This window comes from Blastomyces dermatitidis (genome assembly GCF_000003525.1).
Source record: "Blastomyces dermatitidis ER-3 genomic scaffold supercont1.8, whole genome shotgun sequence".
In the NCBI taxonomy this organism is placed as follows: Eukaryota; Fungi; Ascomycota; class Eurotiomycetes; order Onygenales; family Ajellomycetaceae; genus Blastomyces; species Blastomyces dermatitidis.
The window spans coordinates 1,133,004-1,154,457 of record NW_025544781.1 but is presented as its reverse complement, the minus strand read 5'-3'; the positions used below and the strand labels follow the sequence as shown (position 1 = coordinate 1,154,457).

General features: G+C 47.5%; 6 protein-coding genes across 8 annotated transcripts; 2 read left to right on the top strand and 4 right to left on the bottom strand.

The window, feature by feature from the left end:
• Positions 1-179: 179 nt before the first annotated feature.
• BDCG_07174 (cysteine desulfurase) lies at positions 180-4,261 on the bottom strand. The gene has a single exon (XM_045422953.1). The coding sequence runs from the start codon at positions 2,699-2,701 to the stop codon at positions 1,073-1,075; it is 1,629 nt and encodes a 542-aa protein (XP_045278466.1). The 5' UTR covers positions 2,702-4,261; the 3' UTR covers positions 180-1,072.
• Positions 4,262-6,695: 2,434 nt separating this feature from the next.
• Positions 6,696-7,081, bottom strand: BDCG_07173 (uncharacterized protein; the record flags this gene model as incomplete). Its single annotated transcript, XM_045422952.1, has 1 exon — positions 6,696-7,081. The coding sequence occupies exon 1, from the start codon at positions 7,008-7,010 to the stop codon at positions 6,696-6,698; it is 315 nt and encodes a 104-aa protein (XP_045278465.1). The 5' UTR covers positions 7,011-7,081.
• Positions 6,913-10,809, top strand: BDCG_07172 (oxidoreductase). The gene is made up of 4 exons (XM_045422951.1): positions 6,913-7,818; positions 7,928-8,189; positions 8,279-8,780; positions 8,897-10,809. Exons 1-4 carry the CDS (start codon positions 7,806-7,808, stop codon positions 9,185-9,187), a joined length of 1,068 nt encoding a protein of 355 aa, XP_045278464.1. The 5' UTR covers positions 6,913-7,805; the 3' UTR covers positions 9,188-10,809.
• BDCG_07171 lies at positions 9,665-15,373 on the bottom strand. 2 transcript variants are annotated; one of them, XM_045422950.1, is made up of 7 exons: positions 14,835-15,137; positions 14,690-14,752; positions 14,165-14,636; positions 14,035-14,108; positions 12,479-13,981; positions 12,139-12,350; positions 10,558-11,963 (listed from the first exon to the last, which is right to left on the bottom strand). In XM_045422950.1, exons 3-6 carry the CDS (start codon positions 14,199-14,201, stop codon positions 12,258-12,260), a joined length of 1,707 nt encoding a protein of 568 aa, XP_045282020.1. In that variant the 5' UTR covers positions 14,202-14,636; positions 14,690-14,752; positions 14,835-15,137; the 3' UTR covers positions 10,558-11,963; positions 12,139-12,257. The 2 variants fall into 2 exon arrangements, with proteins under 2 accessions (XP_045282019.1, XP_045282020.1); XM_045422949.1 differs by adding an exon at positions 15,274-15,373 and having other exon boundaries at positions 9,665-12,350; positions 14,035-14,636; positions 14,835-15,214.
• A 1,843-nt stretch (positions 15,374-17,216) lies between these two features.
• On the top strand, positions 17,217-20,438 carry BDCG_07170 (the record flags this gene model as incomplete). 2 transcript variants are annotated; one of them, XM_045422948.1, is made up of 4 exons in its annotated part: positions 17,217-17,472; positions 17,539-17,591; positions 17,683-19,115; positions 19,182-20,438. In XM_045422948.1, 3 exons carry the CDS (start codon positions 17,217-17,219, stop codon positions 18,187-18,189), a joined length of 816 nt encoding a protein of 271 aa, XP_045282018.1. In that variant the 3' UTR covers positions 18,190-19,115; positions 19,182-20,438. The 2 variants fall into 2 exon arrangements, with proteins under 2 accessions (XP_045282018.1, XP_045278463.1); XM_045422947.1 differs by having other exon boundaries at positions 17,217-17,591; positions 19,182-19,684; positions 19,755-20,438.
• Positions 18,979-21,431, bottom strand: BDCG_07169 (uncharacterized protein). The gene has a single exon (XM_045422946.1). It carries the CDS (start codon positions 20,337-20,339, stop codon positions 19,377-19,379), a length of 963 nt encoding a protein of 320 aa, XP_045278462.1. The 5' UTR covers positions 20,340-21,431; the 3' UTR covers positions 18,979-19,376.
• Between the last annotated feature and the right edge of the window lie 23 nt (positions 21,432-21,454).

The window sequence follows — 21,454 nt, the reverse complement described above, 5'->3', positions numbered from 1 at the left end:
CACTTTGAGCTCCTTTGAATCGGAGTGCTTTGCTCCTTCATGCGCATTTCTGGCCAATCACTCAGGATAATCTTACTAAATCTCTGAGCACAGTCACATCTTAGTGTTTCATGAGATAGATTGCTAGAACTTATGAGTGGAAAAGACAGAGAATAATGACTTTTCAAATGTAATTAGTTTTCAGCAGATTATCTATGATAGAGCGTTTTCTATTGATTTATATAATCAGTAGTTCAATCTGTGACTGTTGACCTACTCTACCCCACCATAATATTAATATACATTCCTACGCAGCGTAGTTGCTAGTAGAAATACCACGGAGACCAACGATTACCCTTAAATAGATAAGAAGCATGTTCCCCGGTTGGCAAGCTAAACGGTTAAGTATCCGCCGATTGTATTCTTCCCATCTGAAAAAGAATGGGTTTTCTTGAACATGTAAAAATGTTCCAACTTTTGAGTTCTGGGCGGCAGCCGAACCCGCCAATATCAAGAACAATAGCTCTCTGGTTCTGCTATTGTTCTTAAAAATTTTCTTAAAGAACTCTGACTGTCCTCTTTTCTATTCCACCTTCTTTCATCAAACACTAATCTTTTCAGATACTTTCAACAAATCGGGAAACTGAGCGTGTTGCAGTTGGAGAAGCTGTATCGAGGTGGGCATTCTGCGGGGCTCTATAAACTATATACATCGTCCCGCTTATAATTGTTCATATGTCGACCAGCGCCGCTCTCTACGCAAGTCCCATCCAATTCTTCTCGGATCATACATAAGACCAATAACGCCAGAAACAAAAAAATCACACTGGAGTTGAAGAGACATCATATATTCAGCCTTGGTGGACCATTAAATGGCGCCCGCACCGATCCCGACAGAGTGGCAAAAACACTTAAAAAGAATACAAAGTCATGTAGGGCTCGGATATGTTCATGAAGTCGGTAATCTTCAAATCGTTATGTACATGTTCACGTCGGCTAATATACACACTCAAGCCTTCCGTCGTTGATCGTTTTAGCGTTTAGAAAGCGAAGAAAAAGGAGAAGTTAAACACGCGGATATCGATAATCAACCTCAACAGTGCAACCGGGGAATAAGTTTCTCGACTACTGGAACGGCGTCGATGAAGGCGCGGGAAAATTGAACGAATCGATAAACATCGGCGAAGTTGGACATCAACCCAAGAGAGGCCCGGACGCCACCGCCAGTGGTCATCCCCATATCGATCAAGAAGTCATCAAAACCCTTCATTTGGCCGGTGGTCTTCATTTCGGCCTCCCCATTGAACGCGCTGACAAGTGCTGGTTGTGTGAGGATGAAAGCAGCCTCTCCAGCACCAGGGTTGCAGAAACAGCCTGTCCGCAATGAAATATTAAGCGCAGAGGAAAGTTTCTCGACAATGCGCTCATCAACCACTTCACCCGTGGGTGTTATAAAGTTGAATGTAAAGGTTCCGCCGCGTCGATATGTGTTGGCCGGTCCGTAGAGCCTCACAACCTCACTACCATTGGAGTGACGGAGGGACAGCATCTCTTTGATCAACCAGTCCATCAGACACGCGACACGTTCGTGGACTGTCTCTATCCCGATGCTCGCCAAATGATTAAGGCCGATGTGTACCGCTGGGAGGTTTAGATAGTTAATGGTGCCATCCTCGAAGGCTGCATGCCCCTGCAAGAGCACATGCCCACCAGCCTGGACTGAGCTACCCCAGACAGTGCCGCCAGCAAACCATGGCTTTTCCAAACGTGCCAATGCTTCCCGACGAGCAATTAAGCAGCCAGCGCCGGTAGGATATCCAAACATCTTATAGAAGGAGATGGGCACAAAATCAGGGTGCCAGCGGGAGAGATCCAAGCGGTTGGTAGGGACAAAAGCAGCAGCGTCGAGCAAAACATCACATCCTTGTTCGTGGGCCTTGTCAATCCACTCGAGAGGATGTTGGGTACCAGAGAAGTTCGATTGGGCGGGATAAATAAACAGGCGGGGATTGCTAATTTTTTCATCCTTCGGCAGAAGGGCGTTCTCAATCACTGACTCGTCCGCGCGCATCTCAGGCAACGTCACCGGAATATATGAGACTGTGGCGCCCTTGGAGCGAGCATATTCACGAACCCCGTGCGCAGAGTTATGGTTGTCCCATAACAATATCACCTCGGCACCTGGAGAGAAGGGGTATGCTTCACCAACTAATTTCATGCCGGCGGATGCGTTAGGTGTGAAGATAACGATATATTCTTCAGGGGAAGCATTGAAGAAAGATAGCACCTGTGCTCGAGCTTGCTCATCCAGCTCTGTGATGGCACTAGAAGTTGGGTTGAGGGAATGTGGATTCCCAAAAATGTTGCGGGCAAGAAGCTCATGATGTGCCCGCAGCTGGGAGTCGGCATAGAGTCCTCCACCTGTATAGTCCAAATAAATGTGGCCCTCCTTGTCTAGGGTAGAATACTCTGTTGCACGCAGGCGGTCTATTTTGGAAGTGTCGTTGAATGTTGGGTTTGATTTTCGAAAGAGGCGTTCTGCCTTTTCCAGGGATTTTTGTTTGTTCTTCTTTATCAAGGTCCGAAACTTTTGCTTTCGCGGTAAGCTGGGTAGTGATGGTGAAGACTGAGAAGTGGAAGCAAGGAGTTTCTTCCCCCGCCTTCGGACCACATCTCCTAACTGATTCGTTTGAGTTGTAATGACGCTAGCACAACCACCCATATCCGGCGAAGCTACGAAGCTGGTGGTGAGGTATATATAAAAGCGGAGTGGGAAGGAGAGGAAAAAGAGTTAAAAACCTTTTTTGAAGAAAAAGAGAAAAAGGTCTGAGCTTCTATGTTCCCTCTGCGACACAAAATATATATATATATATTAGATATTATATGAGCGACAAACCGATGTGCTTCTAACACGCAGCGTCGATAATTCTCAGACCAAAGTACCAAAAACTCCGACAGCACCCTGGGTCTATATATCCCTCTTTATACCGGCCACAGCCAACAGACACCATACCAGGGAACTCAGACGCCAGCATGATTGTCATGCACATCTGTCCAACCTGTCCTCACAGACAGGGGAGTCGTTGGCGGGACTAGATCGGGTAATTCCCAGATTAACTCAACAAAGCTTGCCTTGACATGCTAGCAACCCATAAAATACGCCCCTCCTATGCACACCGCAGGTTTATTGACTATTAATTGGATTCGTTGCTGGCATAGGTGGTGCGGCGCTCTCCATCCCGCATTGCCGCAGTTGCATCATTCCGTGTCCTCCACCCTCCTCATCCCCTTGCACACACCCCATCAGCAGAGGGGTAATGTGGGAATCGTCGTTTGCGTGAGAAAATGCCGCCCGCCAATGAGTTGTGTGTTAAGCGACTCGAAACCCTTGCCCTCTTATGCGCCGCTACAATCCTGGTATACCGCTACCGGGCAGGTGCGGCCTATGGCTCTTTTTGGGGGACTTTGGCCAGTTCACCCTTGTACTTGGCCAGATCCACAAACCAGGACAGACAAAATAATTGCTACGAAAAGTAATGCCGAGCCCACCATCCCCCAAGGGAGATGTGCATTAGACCTGAAGATGGAAGGATGTCCGTTGAGTGATTTGGACCAAGGTTACCAAGCTAGCTTATGTTAGTGACCAAACTAACTGTGGTGGTTCGCGTCGGAAGGACCTGCCAAGAAGATGCAACACTGATACGATACTCCTCCGCTAGAAAGAGGTCCAATTTCCGTTTTGATAGCGGGCACTGGGTTGACGAAGTTGGATAGAAGCCAAAGGAGTCTGCCAGGAAACAAAAGCCACGGATGTGAGGCTAATTTGTTTCATCTGAAATGTGCAGCTTTCTTTCTGTAGTCAGAAATTGACTTTCCGTCACCGGACTCTGGGTTGCTCTAATATCTCTCTAATCTGCTGGCTCCGGTCCCATAAGGGTCGATCGGTGTTCGGTAAATACTAGACAACACTCATGGCATGGCATGAACTAAGTGATCCCGATGTGGGATCCCAGTCATGAGGTCAAAGCTGGGAGGATTAAAATGCAAAGGCTGCATCGAGCTCCAGGATATGGAGAGGCGGTGTTGAGCTATGGTGATCTCAGATCGGGCCAGACTATACGGATACTTTTTTTTTTAACCTCCCGCTAACTATGACGGCAGCTATCCGAGCCTCTCTCCACGTATATCTCCAAAAGCCAAAAGCGAAATGTGCTGAGTCCTGTACATGTACATGTACAAAAAATGAGCGGAGTAGAGAACGTGAGCTAGCTAGCAATTGTCATCATTGGTTCATTGGTTCATTGGCCCATTGACTTTTTCCCCCCTCAAAGCTACATGTAACCACGCAGACCCAATAATGAAGGAATCGAGATTTTCCTGCGTCGTATCTCAATCCACCTGCAGATCATCTCTGACGAAAACCTGGGTGTGTCGTCAGCCACTCGCGCCATGACCGTTGTGGTCCTGCATCTCCCATCCCCAAGAAATCATGTTTGACAGGAGGAATAATATATTTTTGCATGATCCAGAGGGAGCACGGAGTGCACGATCCAGCGCATCGCATCGTGCACATGATTGCATCGGGGGGTTGTTGGGTTTCGTTCCTCTCTTATTTACCCTGCGTCCATGTCCTGGTTCTTGGTTTCACTATATCGTCCCAGGCTGTTGTGCGACTGTGAACCATTGTTTCCGGCCCCCCCGCCGAGTTCTCTTTATCCACGCTACAGAAAGCTGATAAAGAAAAAGGAGATTTGACCCCCGGTTTGTTTTTGCTTAAATTTCCGTTCTGCTTAAAAGGGTCGACGCGGTCCGCAAATGTCGACGAGCATAGTGGGTTCCTTTTTTGGTTCTTGTTGTGTGAAAAGTCTGTTCTATTGAAATACGTTTGAGAACATTTTTCTCAATCATCTTTAATCAACTCCGGCACAGTGCATAAGACTTTCTACTTCAATAAGCCCCATGGCGTGTTATTTGCTTATCCATCCATTTACTGATATTTCTGTTCGAGTTATCACTTTTGTGACATTTATCATCGATCTGTGCCTCCAAAGATCGTGAAGTTGCCTAGCTTGGCTCTGAATTGAAGCTGAATTTTTCCACGATCAGTCCTCTTTCTTTTCATGATCCCATCCTAACTGGTTGGCTACATAGGTAAGTCGATTGCTGCGTTCGCAGGTTTAATACCACCACAGAACAACTTAATTCCCGAACAACGCACGTCCCTGTTTTATTTTATTTTTAACTTTTTGTCCGTCGCTGAATAAAGATGCATAAATAGGAGAATTAATTAAAGAGAAGGGCAAAAATTGATGTATCAGATGCGGCAAAGGTAGGTCAGTTGGGGTGACGAAGGCGGAGCTTATAAGGGGTATCTGTAAATGTGATGAACAGATTCATATTCCTATAACATATTTCGTCAGTAGGAGACACGAGAGCGGCACGAGAGCATCAAGAATAGTCTGGTTCTGAAACCTGGAGCGGGAATTCTCAAAGAAAAGGGGGACAAAAATAAAATTAAGAGGGCTCTACATAAAAAGATGAAAGAATCCATAAAGAAAAACTTTGTGGGTTCTGCTGTGATCCCGATTGAGCGGGAAACTATGTAACGTCATCTCGATCAAAAAAGGAGAGCCCTTTGTTCAAATGACAGACCGACCATCGATAGACTTTTTCTTGCTATGGATATAAGAGCTCATTAAAGGAATCGATGTGCACCCCCAGTCAACTGCTGCGTGCCCTCCTGCTCTGGTGGACTGTTCTTTCTTTATTTTACCTCCCTCCCAAAAAATGGCAACAATACCGATTCCGATCGTCCTCATTTATTGAACCATTTTCGGCCACTTTCATTATTAAGGACCAAAAAATATGGTTCTACTTGTTGATGACTCCTTTCTGCCGTGTTAAAGAGTTTCATAGTGACCAAAAAATGGTAAATGTCACCTGAAAGTCTCATAGAAAAAACCGTTTCGAGTCGCACAGGTCATACACGGTTATTGATGTGTGACTAGGAGGCTTTGCGTTTGACATGCTACCGTGTTAGATTACATCGGACACCCGTTCACGAGGATTTATTTAAAACTTTCAATTTGAGCTTGATGAACACAACACTGACATTGTGCGCTGCTGGTGGCAGGGAATGTTAGCGGAAGGGGCGAGATAAGCGAATGAACGAATAAAAAGACACAAAATCTCAGAACAAGAGCCAAAAACTGATCCAGGCGGAAGGAAATCGGGATTTGGTTTTGGAGTTCGATCCTTGTCGAACAAGCTATCCCATGCTCACAGGTGCGTTCGCTCATGGATGAGAGGCTTACGAGCAGGCAAACGGAGGGAAATCTGTAATAATGAGATGAGAGTGATATCACTGGTATGGAGCTTGCTGAGCGAGGACCCGCTCTTTTCCCTCTAGCACCGCACATTGTAGCTGAGAATTGTTTGGAACCCTGGAGAGCTGTGAGGTGTGGTATTGTGTCGGCTATCCTGTGAGGCTGTGAGCTCTTGAAATTGAACCAATTGGGGCAAGTGGTAGGTTGGGCATCGCGAGCGCTGCGCACACACCACACACAAAATACATCGTTTGACATTTGTGGGCGGCTCTCAATCGGCGGATTCGCCATATCTCATTTGTTCAGCCAATGAGAAGACTGTAACTCCGCAGTAAGATTTTATTTGTCAGATATTAGGATAGGTGGGAAAATGGAGGGTGCAGTTGATCTTCACAGTGTTTTTCTCAGCCCAACCACATCCATGGATTTTCCTTGAGTATGGTGACCACGTGATAGCCCTGGCCCCGGCTGGCCTAGAGCCAAGAGTTCCCCGCTTGAGCCAAGCAGCCCTCGCAAACCATGAGGGGAATGGATCGTATCGGGCCAGGCGGGCCGTGAGCAATCATAGTCTAGACGCCCGCACTGGAAGCTTGCAGCTGCCGGCTGCCTCCGCCTGGCTTGCGCCTCAGACATGGTAGGGTAGGATGATTCACAGTACCCGAGAAGAATGGGCGCGGCGCTTACGTCGAATTGAGGCAAACACATGTTGGCAGGGGGAGTGAGTGCAGTAGTAGAGTACTCCGTAGTCTGCTGGGGGTAACTAATGCGCTGGCTGAGCGACCCACGAGTCCTTGGGCCCTGACTAGGGCTGTTCGATAATTGCCTTTTTGTCTCAGCCGTCGGAAATCTGGATAATCCGTGCCGAGACAAATGCGTCCTGGAAAGTCACATGATCAAATTCTAGATCATTATATAAGCAGAGTCTCGGCACAGCAACACCATCCTATATTTGGTTTAGTGGTATCAATACTAACTACCAGATACAGCCTTGATACGCGCATGGGGCAAATTGGGAGGAGTTCCCCACACGGTCGCGGTTATGAGCTGCTGCTGTATGTATGGGTATTGTTCGGCAAGATCGAAACGGCATCTCCAACCCCCCCGTTGCCATGTTTACTTATTATTGATTCCTCTGAGGATAGCTAGTCCATTTGGATTCAGTCTCCTGATGCGGAGAACGGTATCTCGGGTACAGATTGATATGGTTAATTCAACCGAAAGTGCCGGACATAGGGGAGGAAAGGCGACACTCCACGCTTGCTTTAGTCTTCGAGCCGACAAGCACCACCCACCGCTGCCACTTCTGCCGAGGCATCTCCAACTTTCGCCATCTACTCTCTATTAGCAGCTGAAATAAATATCCGCGCCCTTGCTTCTCTCCTTCGTCCTTCTCTATTCCGTACCTAACTCCAGAAATCCTCTGTACGATCCTTGTATATTTTTTATTTTATCCATAAAACTTACTTGGTTCTCTCAAACTCCCTCCCCGAATCAGACAAAATGGCTTCTCCTCGTGAGTCCCCGAAAAGCACATGCTTCGGCTTTCCGCCGAAAATCAAGTCCCAAACATGGTACGAAAGCGACGTTTTTGCTAATTTTGCTGTTTTTTGAATTTGCTGTAGAACAACTCCGCACGACGGCCACCGATCTTCTAGGGATCAAGCACCCTGTCCTTTTGGCTGGTATGAACGTTGCTGCCGGCCCTAAACTCGCTGCTGCCGTTACAAATGCTGGAGGTCTCGGTGTTATCGGAGGCGTTGGCTACACTCCGGATATGTTGCGGGAGCAGATCGCTGAGCTGAAGAGTTACTTGCATGATAAGAACGCTCCTTTCGGTGTTGATCTCTTGCTTCCTCAGGTTGGAGGAAATGCGCGCAAGACGAAGTATGTAATTCCCATGTGTTTCAGCCTCACGTGGCCCCCGGGACACATACACATACTAAACATAACTAACACAAGCAACCCAAATATAGCTATGATTACACCAAGGGCAAGCTCGATGAGCTGATCGATATCATCATCGAGAGCGGCACGCGCCTCTTTGTGTGCGCCATCGGCGTCCCACCAAAGGCGGTTGTCGAGAAGCTCCACGCCAATGGAATTCTCTACATGAACATGATTGGCCATCCCAAGCACGTCCAGAAGGCCATCGACGTTGGTGCGGACTTGATTTGCGCCCAGGGTGGTGAGGGTGGTGGCCACACCGGAGACGTCCCCACTTCCATCCTTATTCCCACCGTTTCCAAGCTGTGCGCCCAACACATTAGCCCCTTCACCAAGAAACCAGTACAGTGCATTGCTGCCGGTGGTATCTTCAACGGCCAGTCTGTTGCCTCAGCTCTGATGTTGGGCGCTTCCGCCGTCTGGGTTGGTACCCGTTTCATCCTTGCAGATGAGGCTGGTGCTCCCGAGCCTCACCAGGAGGCCGTCCGCACGTCTGGCTTTGATGATAATATCCGCACCGTCATTTTCACCGTATGCTCTTCCCCCCGGCTAAGCCTGATCCTAGCCGTGCCTTTCTTTTCCCTGGTGTATTTTTGCACAGTAACATTTTCCCAGCTTCCAAAATTGCTAATACTTTCTATCTACAGGGCCGACCCCTCCGCGTCCGCAACAACGCCTATATCCAAAACTGGGAAGAGAACCGCGCTGAGGAAATTAAGGAGCTTACTAGCAAGGGCATCATCCCTGTCGAGCACGACTTTGAGAACCTCCCTGACGATGCTGATGATGACATGATTGAGAATGCCCGCCCCTACCTGATGGGTAAGGTTGCTGCTGTGGTCAACGAGAAGAAGCCCGCCAAGGCTATTGTCGACGAACTTGTCGGGGATGCTGTAAAATGGCTGCAAAAGGGAAATACGATGATTGCCAAGCTGTAGATATCCCCGTTGTTTTTTAACTTTGCCCTGCTTCTTTGTTAATATACTCGTATTGGTTTTCCTATTTTTTATTTTTATTTTACCTGCTTTCCGATTTCCATTTCTATGTAAAAGATTTGGTTCTATCATGAAGAAAAACTCTCGATGGATGGCGGCGGGACTTTCCAACTTTTCGCAGTGTTCAGATCCACGAATCATGAGAATTGAGGCTTTAGAAGTCCTGTCCTATCCTGTGGCAATCCGGTGACTAGTTATGTATTATTTTTGATATCAAAGACTACTGGATCTACGTTTTCCGCTGGCTATTACACTGCAATGCAGTGACCTCCTTGATTTTTTGTCACTACCCGAGTGCCCGTCGTATTTTCTCTACCATCCACTCCGTACAGTATGTATGTACATGTACATACATGTACTTCTATGTCTTTCCTATTGTCTGATGAAGATCATCTGAGCGCCTGAGATCTGAATTTACACCCACGGTGGCACATTGCCCTTAATTCCTCATGTTACTATTAAATGACATATATCGATAGGCAGTGCTACTTTTATATCTGCTCCCCCTTTCTCTATATTTAGGCTCGCATTTTTTGCTCTCTGACTTTCGATCATATCAAAAACACACCCTGACTATGCCAAACGCAACTGCTTCATCTTCATTTCCTTCCTTACCACTTTGATGCGTTCAATTATTTTAGATCCCCAACTACAGACCCCCGCCCCAGCTTCAGCAGTCTAAGGCGACCAATTCCCATCCCTCAACAAAGACATACATTTACTAAATCATCACCAGCAAGGACCAAAAAAGTAGACCTCCCTCCTCCTCCCAAATTCCCTCAAAAGCATAACACTTAGATCATCACTGGCTGGAGGCGTCAAGGGAGCTAACACAGCCCCTACTTCCATATACTTCCTCAACGATGTACATAGGTTGGGTACCAATACCACCACCTTCATCCTTTCTTTCAATTCCAGCTGTGCAATTGACCCACGGCATAGTTCGTTCTGCAACCCTCGGCTTCTGCATTGTTGACAAGGGGTGGTGGGACCAAAACGGTATCCTCTTATGGTGAAGCATCGTTTTGTGAATTGCGTTTATAGGAAGTATATTCCGGCCCTATGGATGGGGGTTGGGGACGGAATGTCGCGTCATACGGGCCATCAAGCAGGCCAGAACAAGATTTATGCATCAAAAACGGCGACTACCGGGTGTACAGAGAAGTATAATTACTACGTTATGCGTTGTGAAACCAGTGGGGGACAGAAGATATAAATTTCCGTATAATCTTTTAACATCACATCTGCTTCCCCCTCTTTCTAACCTTGTTGATCGTTGGAAGAAGCCCCTGGGGGTAAGGAGAGAAGCAAAATCCAATATATAATAAGGTCAGGTTGTTCAATAAAAGAATTAATTGCTAAATACAATCCGGCACGTCGCCCAGTGAGCAACAAAAAAGTGCCAGATAATAAGAGTTCAAGGGTCTTGAGAGAAGCTGGATTCTTGAAGTACTTCCAACGTCGTACATGTACATGGCCATGTACCAACCGTACGCATAAGAATCTGCGGGTAGATGCATGTAGCTTTCAGATTCATCTGATATAGAACCAGATACTACTACGACCGCCTTTCACTGGCCATGAGCCAACATTCTATTTGAGACCTGAGCTCCGATTGAGATTGTCCAGGATCTTCTCAGGCCAGTCCCATGGTGAGTAGTGGAGCCCCGGGGGAAGGGACGCAATGTATCTGATTATGACCTGTATCCTAAAGACGCGTTGTTTTAATTAAAAATAAAAATAAAAATAAAAAAAAAATTGAATGGCATTCCTTATCTGGCGAGGTAAGCCGTGCGGTCATGAACAGGAGTAGTTCAAGATCAAGCAATGACGAAAGGTGGTAGGAAGTCATTGATTGGCCGTTCAATTTTCGATTTTGCCGTCCTTAACAGTCAGATGGGAGGTTTTCGTTCCTTCAGAGTCTATCCTCGACAAGAAGTTGACATTCGCGCTTGATAAATCCTGTATCTTGTCTGCTTTCGGGGGCCAATTTTATTTCTCAAGACTACCCAAGTTCTGATGTTGAGGGAAACTTGGATATAGGACCGAGAAGGACTACCCTCAACTGCGGAATGTGCTTCTTCAATTGGACGGTACTTCCTGTATTATATATACCCATCATCATGAAGCTTCAGCATCGCCTTTTTTTAATTTTTTAATTTTTCTCCCTTGTGCTCCTTGGTATCGCTGCACAAAGCGCCGCAGCAGTGCAAAGTCCAATATATGGATGGCCCGTCATGATGAAAATATGCTGATTGGGTGTCCATCAGGAGCCAGAACGACCTACTGAATGTCATTCATGCGCTAAGTAAAGATTCTAGGGGGTTCACCGATGTTGGTGTAGACAGCATCGTGCGATCCCTTGACGATGAAGGAAAGGTTATATATTTCGCGAGATTGATCAACCCCCAATTTCCGGGTGGTTGCGGGCTGATGTAATGTATGTACATGTACCTATTAAAAGAAGGTAAAGCAGGACCAGGATCGAAGGGCATTCCATTTTGCTTTATGATTTCAATTATGTATCGAATTCACATATACCTGGTTAGATCATGCTCGTGATACTGAGCCACATTACCAAGATTGAGAGGCCTCGATTCCATTTCACTGACTTGTAGTGGTTTCTTTTTCGAAACCACATCATATGAGGGGAGAAAAATGGCCCCTTAGGTAAGGGGTAGTGCCCCATGTATCAAACGAACGAGAAGGTAATAAACTCCTGAAAGACTCGTGAGCAGAGAACAGACTAATGGTTGAATACTATTTCATGCGTCAAAAGGAAATGCTAAAGCATCCATTTTCAGCTAGTTTACAAATTAAAAATAAAAGCCAGGGAGAGGGCGAATAACTATGAATCATTAATAGATGATGAACGATTTTTAAGGGAATCTCACATAAAACCAAACCGGGTTAAATAGACTGCACTGCATCCGAATGAACCCCGCCGAATGAACTAAGTGGAAGTCATCATTTCTCTCCTATGGAAATGTATACATATAGTTACATTTATATTTTAGCCGGAGAGACCTCTTTTCTCGCTTTCTGAGAAGAAGATAATCATGCGCCAGAGTTTCTTAACTAGAATCTCCGCCTCCTCGTCCAGAGCCTGAATGGTAAAATCATAATCATTAGTATTGCAAGACATGATGTAACAAGATGACAATCGTGTGAAACTCGGTAAATAGAGGGGCTTGAAAAGCAAAAGAGGGGATTAGGAAAAGGACGGGGTCTCACCTCTTCCAACAGCTCGACTAACTCCTGAGGATGTCCCCGTTTCCGGATATGTTCCTCAACCACGTCGACCAGCATCTGCTCTTGGACACCAAGATACTCCATAATTTTCTTCTCGACGAATGGCTTGAGCTGTTCGCCCCGCACAGACTCATCCACAAACTCCCAGTTAACCTCCCAGTTCCAAAGGCCTTCTTTGTCCGATGGAATATCTGCAGCAAGTTGTCTTGCCGCCTGTGCGCGCTCTTCGTCCGTAAGACCGGCCGACTCAGCCGCAGTGTCAAACTTAATAGAAGTAAGTGGACGCCTCGTGGCGGCTCCCGTGTCCTCCTCATCTTCAAGAAGACCCTCGACTTCCGCCACTGTTCTCCGCGCCGTAGCCTGGGCTCTCTGTGCTGCTGCACCCAGAGACAATTTAAAGCGTTGTGGCTCTCTTGGTGCTTGGGTCCGGGACTCCAACTCCTCAGCTTGCCGGGCAAGGAAGTCGTCCGCCATGCCGCGAGCTTGTTCTCGTTGTTGTTGAGTCCGGGCATTCTCGCGTTCCTCTGCAGCACGATCGGCTTCATCCATGTTGATCTCTCTGTTTCTAAATGCCGCCCTATTCCGTATCCAGACTCCACGGTCAGCGTAGTACTCCTCGAGTTTTCGGCTAGCTTCGACGTCGTCGTTCCATTCTCGCAGGCGTTTAGCCATGATTTGCTTTTCCTCCTGTAGTCGGATATCTTCTTCCTTGTCCCGATTTTTTTCTCGCTCCACTGCTGCTGTTCTGCTCCGCTCCCGATTCAGCCATCTCCTTTCTTGATCTAAGTACTGCTTCTCCGCTTCAATGGCTTTCTTATCCTTCCGCCTTCTTTCAAGCTCTTCATCGCTTGCGTCGGTATCCTCGTCTTCATTAGCACCATTTATCCCGCTTCCGTTCACGAACGACACCCCCTTCTGGTAGTCCCTTGGGATCTGATGGCCAAACCCCTTTGGAGCCGAAGGAGCATTTGGAACACCCCTGTCCCTCGGCCCCAGAGGGATGCCATTTGCACCTCCAGCAGGGCCACTTGGTGCCGTTGGGGGCGGTGAAGCTAATCTGCTTGGTCTAGATCCACTGGCTCTAGCTCGCTCTAGAGATTCGAGTTCTTCTTCTCTCTTCAGTCTTTCAAGGTCGCGGCGATTGCTTCTTTCACGGAACGCGGCAATTTCTTTTGCGACAGTTTCTCTCATTTCCGCAGGAATATCTGACAACTCATCCTCAACGTTAATAGGAATCGTAACAACTTCAGCAGGGCTCCCGTCTTTCTGTCCATCTGCATCTTTCATTGGGGTATCGCCCTCGCCGTCCACCACTTTTGAAGGCTCATCCGCTTTAGCAGGGGCTGGCGGGCTGGCAAGCTCGGAGAGGACTTTGGCCAGAGCCGCTTTAGCCCCATCTAACCGTGCTTGCTCAGCTTCAGGGTCTCGCTGGGTAGTCGACTCAAATTGTTCGAGGTACTTGAGAGAGCTATCATCGAAAACCACCTATTATCAGTTAGCACACTGTAATGTCAATACAAGTAGTATCAAATGCATACCAGTAGCTTGCTCTTCTCAACCTCGTCCCCGTCCTCCCCGTCCTCTTTCACTGGAGTCGGTTTTTTCACAGGTACTTCAATATCCTTTAGCACTTCTACTGCCGTGCTTAAACTCTCAGGGTCCTCATACTCTGCAAAACCAAACGTGCATGGCTTCTCATCCGCATCCGTAGCACGGATCCAACGCTTCAAATTCCCCGTAGTTCGAAGTATCCGTTCTATATCTTCATCGCTGCTGACTCCCTCCGTTATGCCACCAACAAATATAGTCCGCACAACCTCTTCTTTCGTAGGCGGTTGTAGTTGTAACATCGCGTCTCGTAAATTCTGGCGCTGCGATTCCAACGAATGATGGCCCTGGCCACCACGTCTCCCACCAGTCTCTCCTCCACGTTCCCGGCCGCTTTCCATAGGAGTAGCTGATTTCGATGCGCCAGAGGTGCCAAGGCGGATAACAGGAGCGGAGAAGTTAATATTGGGCATATTTGCGGGGGGTTGAAAGTTCGGAGGGAATCCACCTGGTCGGCCAGGTTGCTGGGTATTCGATTGTTGCATGGCAGGTGGAGGGCCAGTCCCAGGGGCTGACAATCCGGGAGGAGGTGCTAGATTTAATATCAGTATATATGTGCGGTATAAGGGGGCGGTGTTATCATACGCATGCCGGGGGGGCCTCCTGGGAATGCAGTAAACTCCGGTGGTCTACCGAAAGGGGTTTGTGCTGAAAATAAAAAAGTTATTAGCATCGCTTGGAATCTGTGAAGCTCCAAAAAGAGAAATCAGCGTGCCAGGAAAAGACTTACATTGGTATGGGTTGTACATTTTGTGCTGAAGTGGTTTGCAGCGCCGACTGATAGCTTCTCAAGGGCGCAAGTCAAGTCTAAAAAGACGCTGCGATTCTGAGGGTTGGATATGCAGTAAAAATAGCTTTGGGAAACCGCAAAGGCTACACAGAAAGAGTCAATAGAGGTTTCAGGTAGGTCGACAGCAATGTACAGTACAGAGATGCGTGATCCCCTTGGTGAAGCGTTGATTTCATTCTTCTTCGGTTGTTGCTTTCTTTTTTTCCAAGGTTCTCGTTGGCCTGGGCTGGGATTCGCATCACGTGATCATGGAGTATCGCCAGAACGCAACCGGCAACGTCGAGCTTGTTCCATTGCTTCATATCAACCTTATGGAATAGCTTGCTCTGCTGTTAATCTGGATTTGTGAAATAATATATTAACCCATTGATCGACTTACTACTTTCTAAAAAGTGGCTCTAGTAGCCTTCTGTTTGAGTCAAGAACACCCAGGTTTCTGCGGTGGCGATCGCATATTTCTTATTCTCCATATGGGGTACAGAGTATTTAAATGCTCGAAACAAAACGCTCATTCTACAAGTTGGGCCGAACATGTGGACAGTCCTTACATAGATTAACACCTACTTCGACGGAAATCCAACCTCCCTCCCAAGTCTGTGGTTAGGCACGGAATCATTGCGAAGGGACGAACATTTCCACCAGCATGGACAAGACCCTGTGATGAACAAGAATAGTGGTATGTCTTTTAGAATTGATCGAAATATATGAATTATCTGTTGTCGGCCAACCCAGATCGCAGTATATCTAGCCAACTGTGTACCGACGACAATGAATGAACAACCAATGTCTACTGTTCACATTTCATTTTGATATCTTCGTCTTGAACACGAACGCCTATCTAGGCTATATACACTTGCTGGCCTCGCTGGGGCAACGTGGACTCTGATAATTTCTCGAGCACTACTTTGACAATCGGATTTTTCCAAGACGATGGTAACTACGGACGAATAACGGGTCACGGCGGCCTTCAGTGGTATTTATAAAAGGCTTGTCTACTTATTCCGAGCCGTACTGTCAATGGCGAAAGAGAAATATCCGAAATTTCGATTGCAGGCCGCTCATATGTTTCCGGCCAAAGCGCTAAATTTGAGGTTCGAAACACTGAGCCGTTTGCAAACAAATGAAGCCCGATTTCTGCTGGGAAACGCTAGTCAAGGCATTAATATTCCAAGCTCACTTGAGGCAAATTTCACGCTGACCAACGATGCAACGAACGTCAATCTGACAACCCGTGGACGGTTACTCTGTATTATTACGCGGATATCCCACATGGACAGCACATAGGGATTAAATTGTGGACAAAACCTGAATGGAATGCCACCCTGCTCCAAAAAATGAAGGCTCTCAAAGCCAAGCATGTTATGCGCTAATCTGGTCAGTGCGATCGGGCCCCATCCCATCAACTGATCTGCCTGAGCAGCGTACGCCATGAAGGTTCCATTCCCATTTTCGGTCAGCCAATCGAATCCCAGCGCTATAACGACATCATCCTGTAGGGATAAGACACGCCGCCGCCCTTTTTATGTGGTGAGATTACCACGAGCTGACCTGATTGGTTTATTGTCAACATTATGTCTCTCCTCTGCGCCGGGAAATTGCATCCGTTGCCCTAAGGGTTAATTGGGCGCGAGCACCCCCAGTTTGAGTCGGAAAATTCATCAGCTGGTTTGCTCCAGGGCAACCACAGCCAGACTTATCGCATAAAGTCCATACATGTCTAACTTCTGGATTCGAGTAGGTCTCTAGAATCTATTATTGATCCTGAGTTCGCTCTCGCGGCATGGCAACCCTCATTGGGTCGAAGCATCTAGCTATCATATTTTCCGTAGGATTTCAATAAGAAGCCTTTGCCATCGTGACCCGCTAGGGGCCCGACCCAACTGCCAGCAATATCCCCACCATGTCATCCCGCACTCAAGAGCTTAGCAGGAAACCACAAAATTAACTATGAAAATTATTAAGTTCAGCCCAAGGCGCGAAGGGACGTGAGCCTTCACGAATCCCTGCCTGTGGGCCTGTCAGCTGTCAGATTAGTTACACCCTTCCCTGGGTGTTGTTCCGCGCCATTCCATGCAAAGACTGGGTAAAAAAGTCTTTTATATTGGAGAGGCTCGCACTTGTTTCCCTTGTTCCATTTACCTCCTCTCCGCCCATTACTTTCCATACAGTTTCCATCCTGTACCGCTCGTTTTTGTCTTCCATCATAGGATATATTTATATCCAGTCCTTCGTTAAAGCATCAATTGTAAATAATTATTGACTCCCTTCAAGGGCCGGAGAGAAACGCTATATTAGTCATTTTGTCGTTCAACACAACTGACAATGCGCGCTCAATTTTTCGCCGCTGCCGCTTTGCTTGCGACCAGCGCTGTCGCTACCAACACATGGACTCGCATCGCTTCTCCTGTTGATAACCTCAACGCCCTAAGAGTCCGCCAAAGTGGAGGATCCTTTGAGCCTGAAGGGCGCAAGGGTTCTGGCGACACCTGCAAAGAAGCATTTGGAGACGGCTATCTTCAGTGTGGAACAAGCCAATCTTGCTTTAACCCCAATCTTGGACACTCCTGCTGCGATGGATGCATGTCATCTCTCACTACGAAGTACATATCGCCAGCGAAAATATCAGCTAACCTGTTCTGCCCAGATGTCTGCCCAAGTGGTTCCAGCTGCCTCACTAACGGCCGCTGCTGCCCAGATGTAAGTTTGCTCGTTTCAGCGCATTCACTCACGCCGCAATCAGAAAAAAAATATGCCCATGAAAATTATCTAATTAACGTGTCTTCTTTAGAGCGAAGGGCCCGAAGCCTGTCTTGGGAAATTGACTAAGAGTAATCTGCCCACGGACATTCCCCCTGCAACTCCAACCGAGTATCCCACCGAGACTCCCACCGAGACTCCCACCGAGACTCCCACCGAGTATCCCACTGAGACTCCTACCGAGACTCCCACCGAGTATCCCACTGAGACTCCTACCGAGACTCCCACCGAGTATCCCACTGAGACTCCTACCGAGACTCCCACCGAGTATCCCACCGAGACTCCCCCTGACGACCACTGCGATGCTCCCACCGACTATCCCACCGAGACTCCCACCGACCTTCCCACCGAGACTGACACCCCGCCATACCCAACTCTCTCTCAACCTGAACCTAGCTACACTGCTCATCCAACTGGCGGGAGCCCAAATATGCCATCCGAGACTCCACCGTACGATGGCGGTGCTAATTCGCTCAAGGTAGCCACTGGCGCCGCCGCTGTGCTGGGATTCCTCAGTTTCATGCAAAATGCGTTGTAAACCACTAGCATCATATGAGTACATGTCCTGTTCCCCTGATACATGGTCAATAATCAGGGCTGTGCTGTTTTTGAATATGTACCGAGAGGTTATTTCCCGCTGAAGTAAAGTTCCTTGAACTTTATATATGATGATTCATGTACCTCTCTCGCTCCAGGCATTTCGTTTGCATGAATATTCTTGACTGTGCTGGATTCTGTCACTCCTTTCGATTCTAGCTTACATATAGTTTAGCCGCTGCGGGCTCACCAGTGGGAAGTTGTTATATTATATTTTTAAATACTACTTGAATATCTGAATAGCTATATTTTAGCGCACACCGTTCATAGAACCTATGATATCACAAAGCTCACGGGTTATAAAAAAAGCATGTCGGGCCGAAAACCCGCGCAAGCAGCAAGCTAGCACCCAAGTGATAAATAGCCCCACAAGCAAAAAGGTCAGGCCTTTAGAAGTCTCGTTCAAACGAACGACAAAGCTGCATTAAACTCACCTTAGGAAAGGGGTCTTCACATCACCTTCGAATCTCGGATCAAACGCGAGCATCATCCACAAGAGTTGATTTGCTCACGGTGGAAACCCGTTCTCCAGTCATTCGTTGGGGCTGAGGGACCTGCAGGGATGGGAGGGGGAAAAAAAGGCTCCCTCCTGTAGGTTCGCTCCAGACTGAGCCCCCTTCTAATCCGGTGGTCAATGTAACTACAAAGCATTTGCCCTGCCACAGGCCGATCGTGTGTGGATGGAACGATGACGTGCCCTCCGCCCCCCCCCGCCCCTCCCAAAGCGGCTTTTCGGCTTCAAGTTCTCCTCAAGCTCTTTTGCCCCAGTAGCCTACAAGATCTATCAATACAACCTTCAACTATCCTACATCAGGTGTTGGCACAGGGTCTGCTTACATAACGAGGTCGGGTGGGGGGCACTTCTTGGTATGTCGACAGATTTTCCTCAACTGATATTTGACAGGCAGACTAGATTAAATCGATCAAACACAGGAGAAAATAAATAAGAGACCCAACGTCCGTTTGGTATTTCAGTCATTGGTTATGAAATTGTTACGAAGATGAATGAACATCACTTTGTCACCCAGAGGCGACAGCAATGAAAAGAAAAAGGAAAAAGGAATAACATTCAAGAGTTGAAGCGAGAAACAAACTGCTAAAGGAATGGAGATCAAATGATAAGAAAAACTACTTCCCAAGTCCACCGAGGAAATTAACCCCTGAGGCGCGCTCTGCCATCACAACAGCAATACCCGATCCAACAATAAGCTCAAAGGAAATCAGGTCCTTCGCAGCCTCAAATATCGTAAACGACCCCATTCTACGATCATCCCGCCGTTGCTTCCACGCAGCCAGAAGCGTGTTCCCATCTTGCGTCTCCAGCTTCAAATTCCCCCTGCACCGCGGCGCCGTATCATCCAATCGACCCAGGATATCCATGGAGCCTTTCCACATAAACTGTGTCGGGTTCGGAGAATTTGGCGCTGATTTAGCGGGTAACTCTTCCTCCATCTTATAATGCCTGGTCCACCCGCTGCGGCTAATTGTCCATCTCTGCGGTGGCAGCCCTGCATTGCCATTCTCGACAAGATCAAGACGAGCCTTCATTCCAGTGAATCCCTGCCATCCCCTGGGGCAAAAATTCACAATCCGACCTGTAGCTTTCTCTGCGACGCCTGTGTTCGATACTGGATACATACTAAATTGCGGCGGGAGCACGGATAGGATATCTTCCCAGTGCATATCCGTCGTGATGAAGGTGGGGAAGTAGGCGCCGTTGGTTACATTGTGGATCGTGAGCTGGAGGTTTTGCGGCAGGATCAGGCCAAGCGCACTAGATTTCTCGACTTGGAATTTGAGGTATGCTGCTGGCTTGTTGTTGGCTATCTCGATGTTGCCTGAGGCGCCGTTTGGGTCTACGGAGACTTCCTTCTGCGCGCTGTCTGGGTGGTTGTTGTGGAAGACTTCCTTTTGAGTGCTGTCAGGGACAACTCCGGTTTTGCTTGAGGATGACAGCTCTTTGTTGCTCTGATGGTTTGCATGGCGATTGTAAACCTCCTTCTGTGTAGCTGGAGGTACCACTTCGATGTTACTTGAGGCACCGGGGGTCTTGCCCTTTGCGTCTGTTTGGGAAGGGGATATAGATCCCATGACTTTTTTATCAAAAAATACAAAATAAAAATAAAAATAAAAACAACCAAACAATTCGTAGATTCACAGAATTATAACCCGACCTTTAAGCTTATTATACTATCTTCTTTTTTCCTCTCTTTTTTTTGGACGAAGCGGACTTGTCTCAGGCTGTCCACTAACCGTGCCAAGCGCAACTCACTACCATTAGTGAGTGCACCCCAGGATACGCGTATCGAGACACATAATTCCCACAACTCCCGGGTTAATTTAATCGAGTTGGCTTCTTGTTTTCATTCCCCCCCTTCCGAAGACTCGACATTGCCTCCTGCCCTACCCAAGACGAGCCAAGACGCATGAGGAGTTTATTTTATATAACTCACAATGCTGGGGCATATTTGCTGTTTGAAGTTGGCAAAAGGGCAGGGATTGAAAGATGTTGAAGATTTCAAGAGAGCGAAAGCGCGTTGACAAATTCATGCACTATTCCTATATACCCAACGTCCTGTAGACAAATAGCCTTATTATTACGACACCGTAGAAGTAAGTGGGTTGTATATGGTGGGATGGTGGGACACTCTGTTCATTTTTCCCATTCCGACCACTCCCCAACCGGCCCAACTGGCCCATATCCATAACTATCCATTGGGTTACTCTCTGACGAAAACCCTCACTCTGTCTACCTGTCATTCCAGGCTGTGATGCGGTGGACAAGCGATCTGATACCCAACCGCCCCTTCTGGCAAGCGGAGTTCTAGAACATCCTGTCCCTTGAGCGACTAGCAAAAATTTTATCCTTCCTCGTCGCCCACCCTTCCAGACGACAAAGGATTCAACTTGCAAATAATGGTAATACAGGGTAAGAATCGAAACAACAGCCGCATAGGGGATGATACAGCGCGGCTACTTGTATTCGGACAGCAATGTCACAGAACTTTGTTCCCAGACATGGATGGAAGGGAAGTCGGCGGCTAGTTGGTCATTGTTATTAATCGTCCTGCATCAGCGATTATTGGAACAAGAACGTCTTATATTCTAAAGAGGATCACTCCGGGAAGCCAGGGTTGCTTGATTACGTCTAGTTATTGTAGTATTTCGATATTCCGGACAGACTGTCCAGACTGGAGACCAGAAGG

Coding starts and splice junctions, on each gene's coding strand:
- BDCG_07169 (XM_045422946.1), bottom strand. CDS start 20,339: ATGGGATCTATATCCCCTTCCCAAACAGACGCAAAGGGCAAGACCCCC.
- BDCG_07171 (XM_045422949.1), bottom strand. Junction 13,982..14,034: donor TTGAGAAGAGCAAGCTACTG/GTATGCATTTGA, acceptor AACTGATAATAG/GTGGTTTTCGATGATAGCTC. Junction 12,351..12,478: donor TAGTCGAGCTGTTGGAAGAG/GTGAGACCCCGT, acceptor TTTACCATTCAG/GCTCTGGACGAGGAGGCGGA.
- BDCG_07174 (XM_045422953.1), bottom strand. CDS start 2,701: ATGGGTGGTTGTGCTAGCGTCATTACAACTCAAACGAATCAGTTAGGA.
- BDCG_07172 (XM_045422951.1), top strand. Junction 8,190..8,278: donor GGAAATGCGCGCAAGACGAA/GTATGTAATTCC, acceptor ACCCAAATATAG/CTATGATTACACCAAGGGCA. Junction 8,781..8,896: donor TCCGCACCGTCATTTTCACC/GTATGCTCTTCC, acceptor TTCTATCTACAG/GGCCGACCCCTCCGCGTCCG.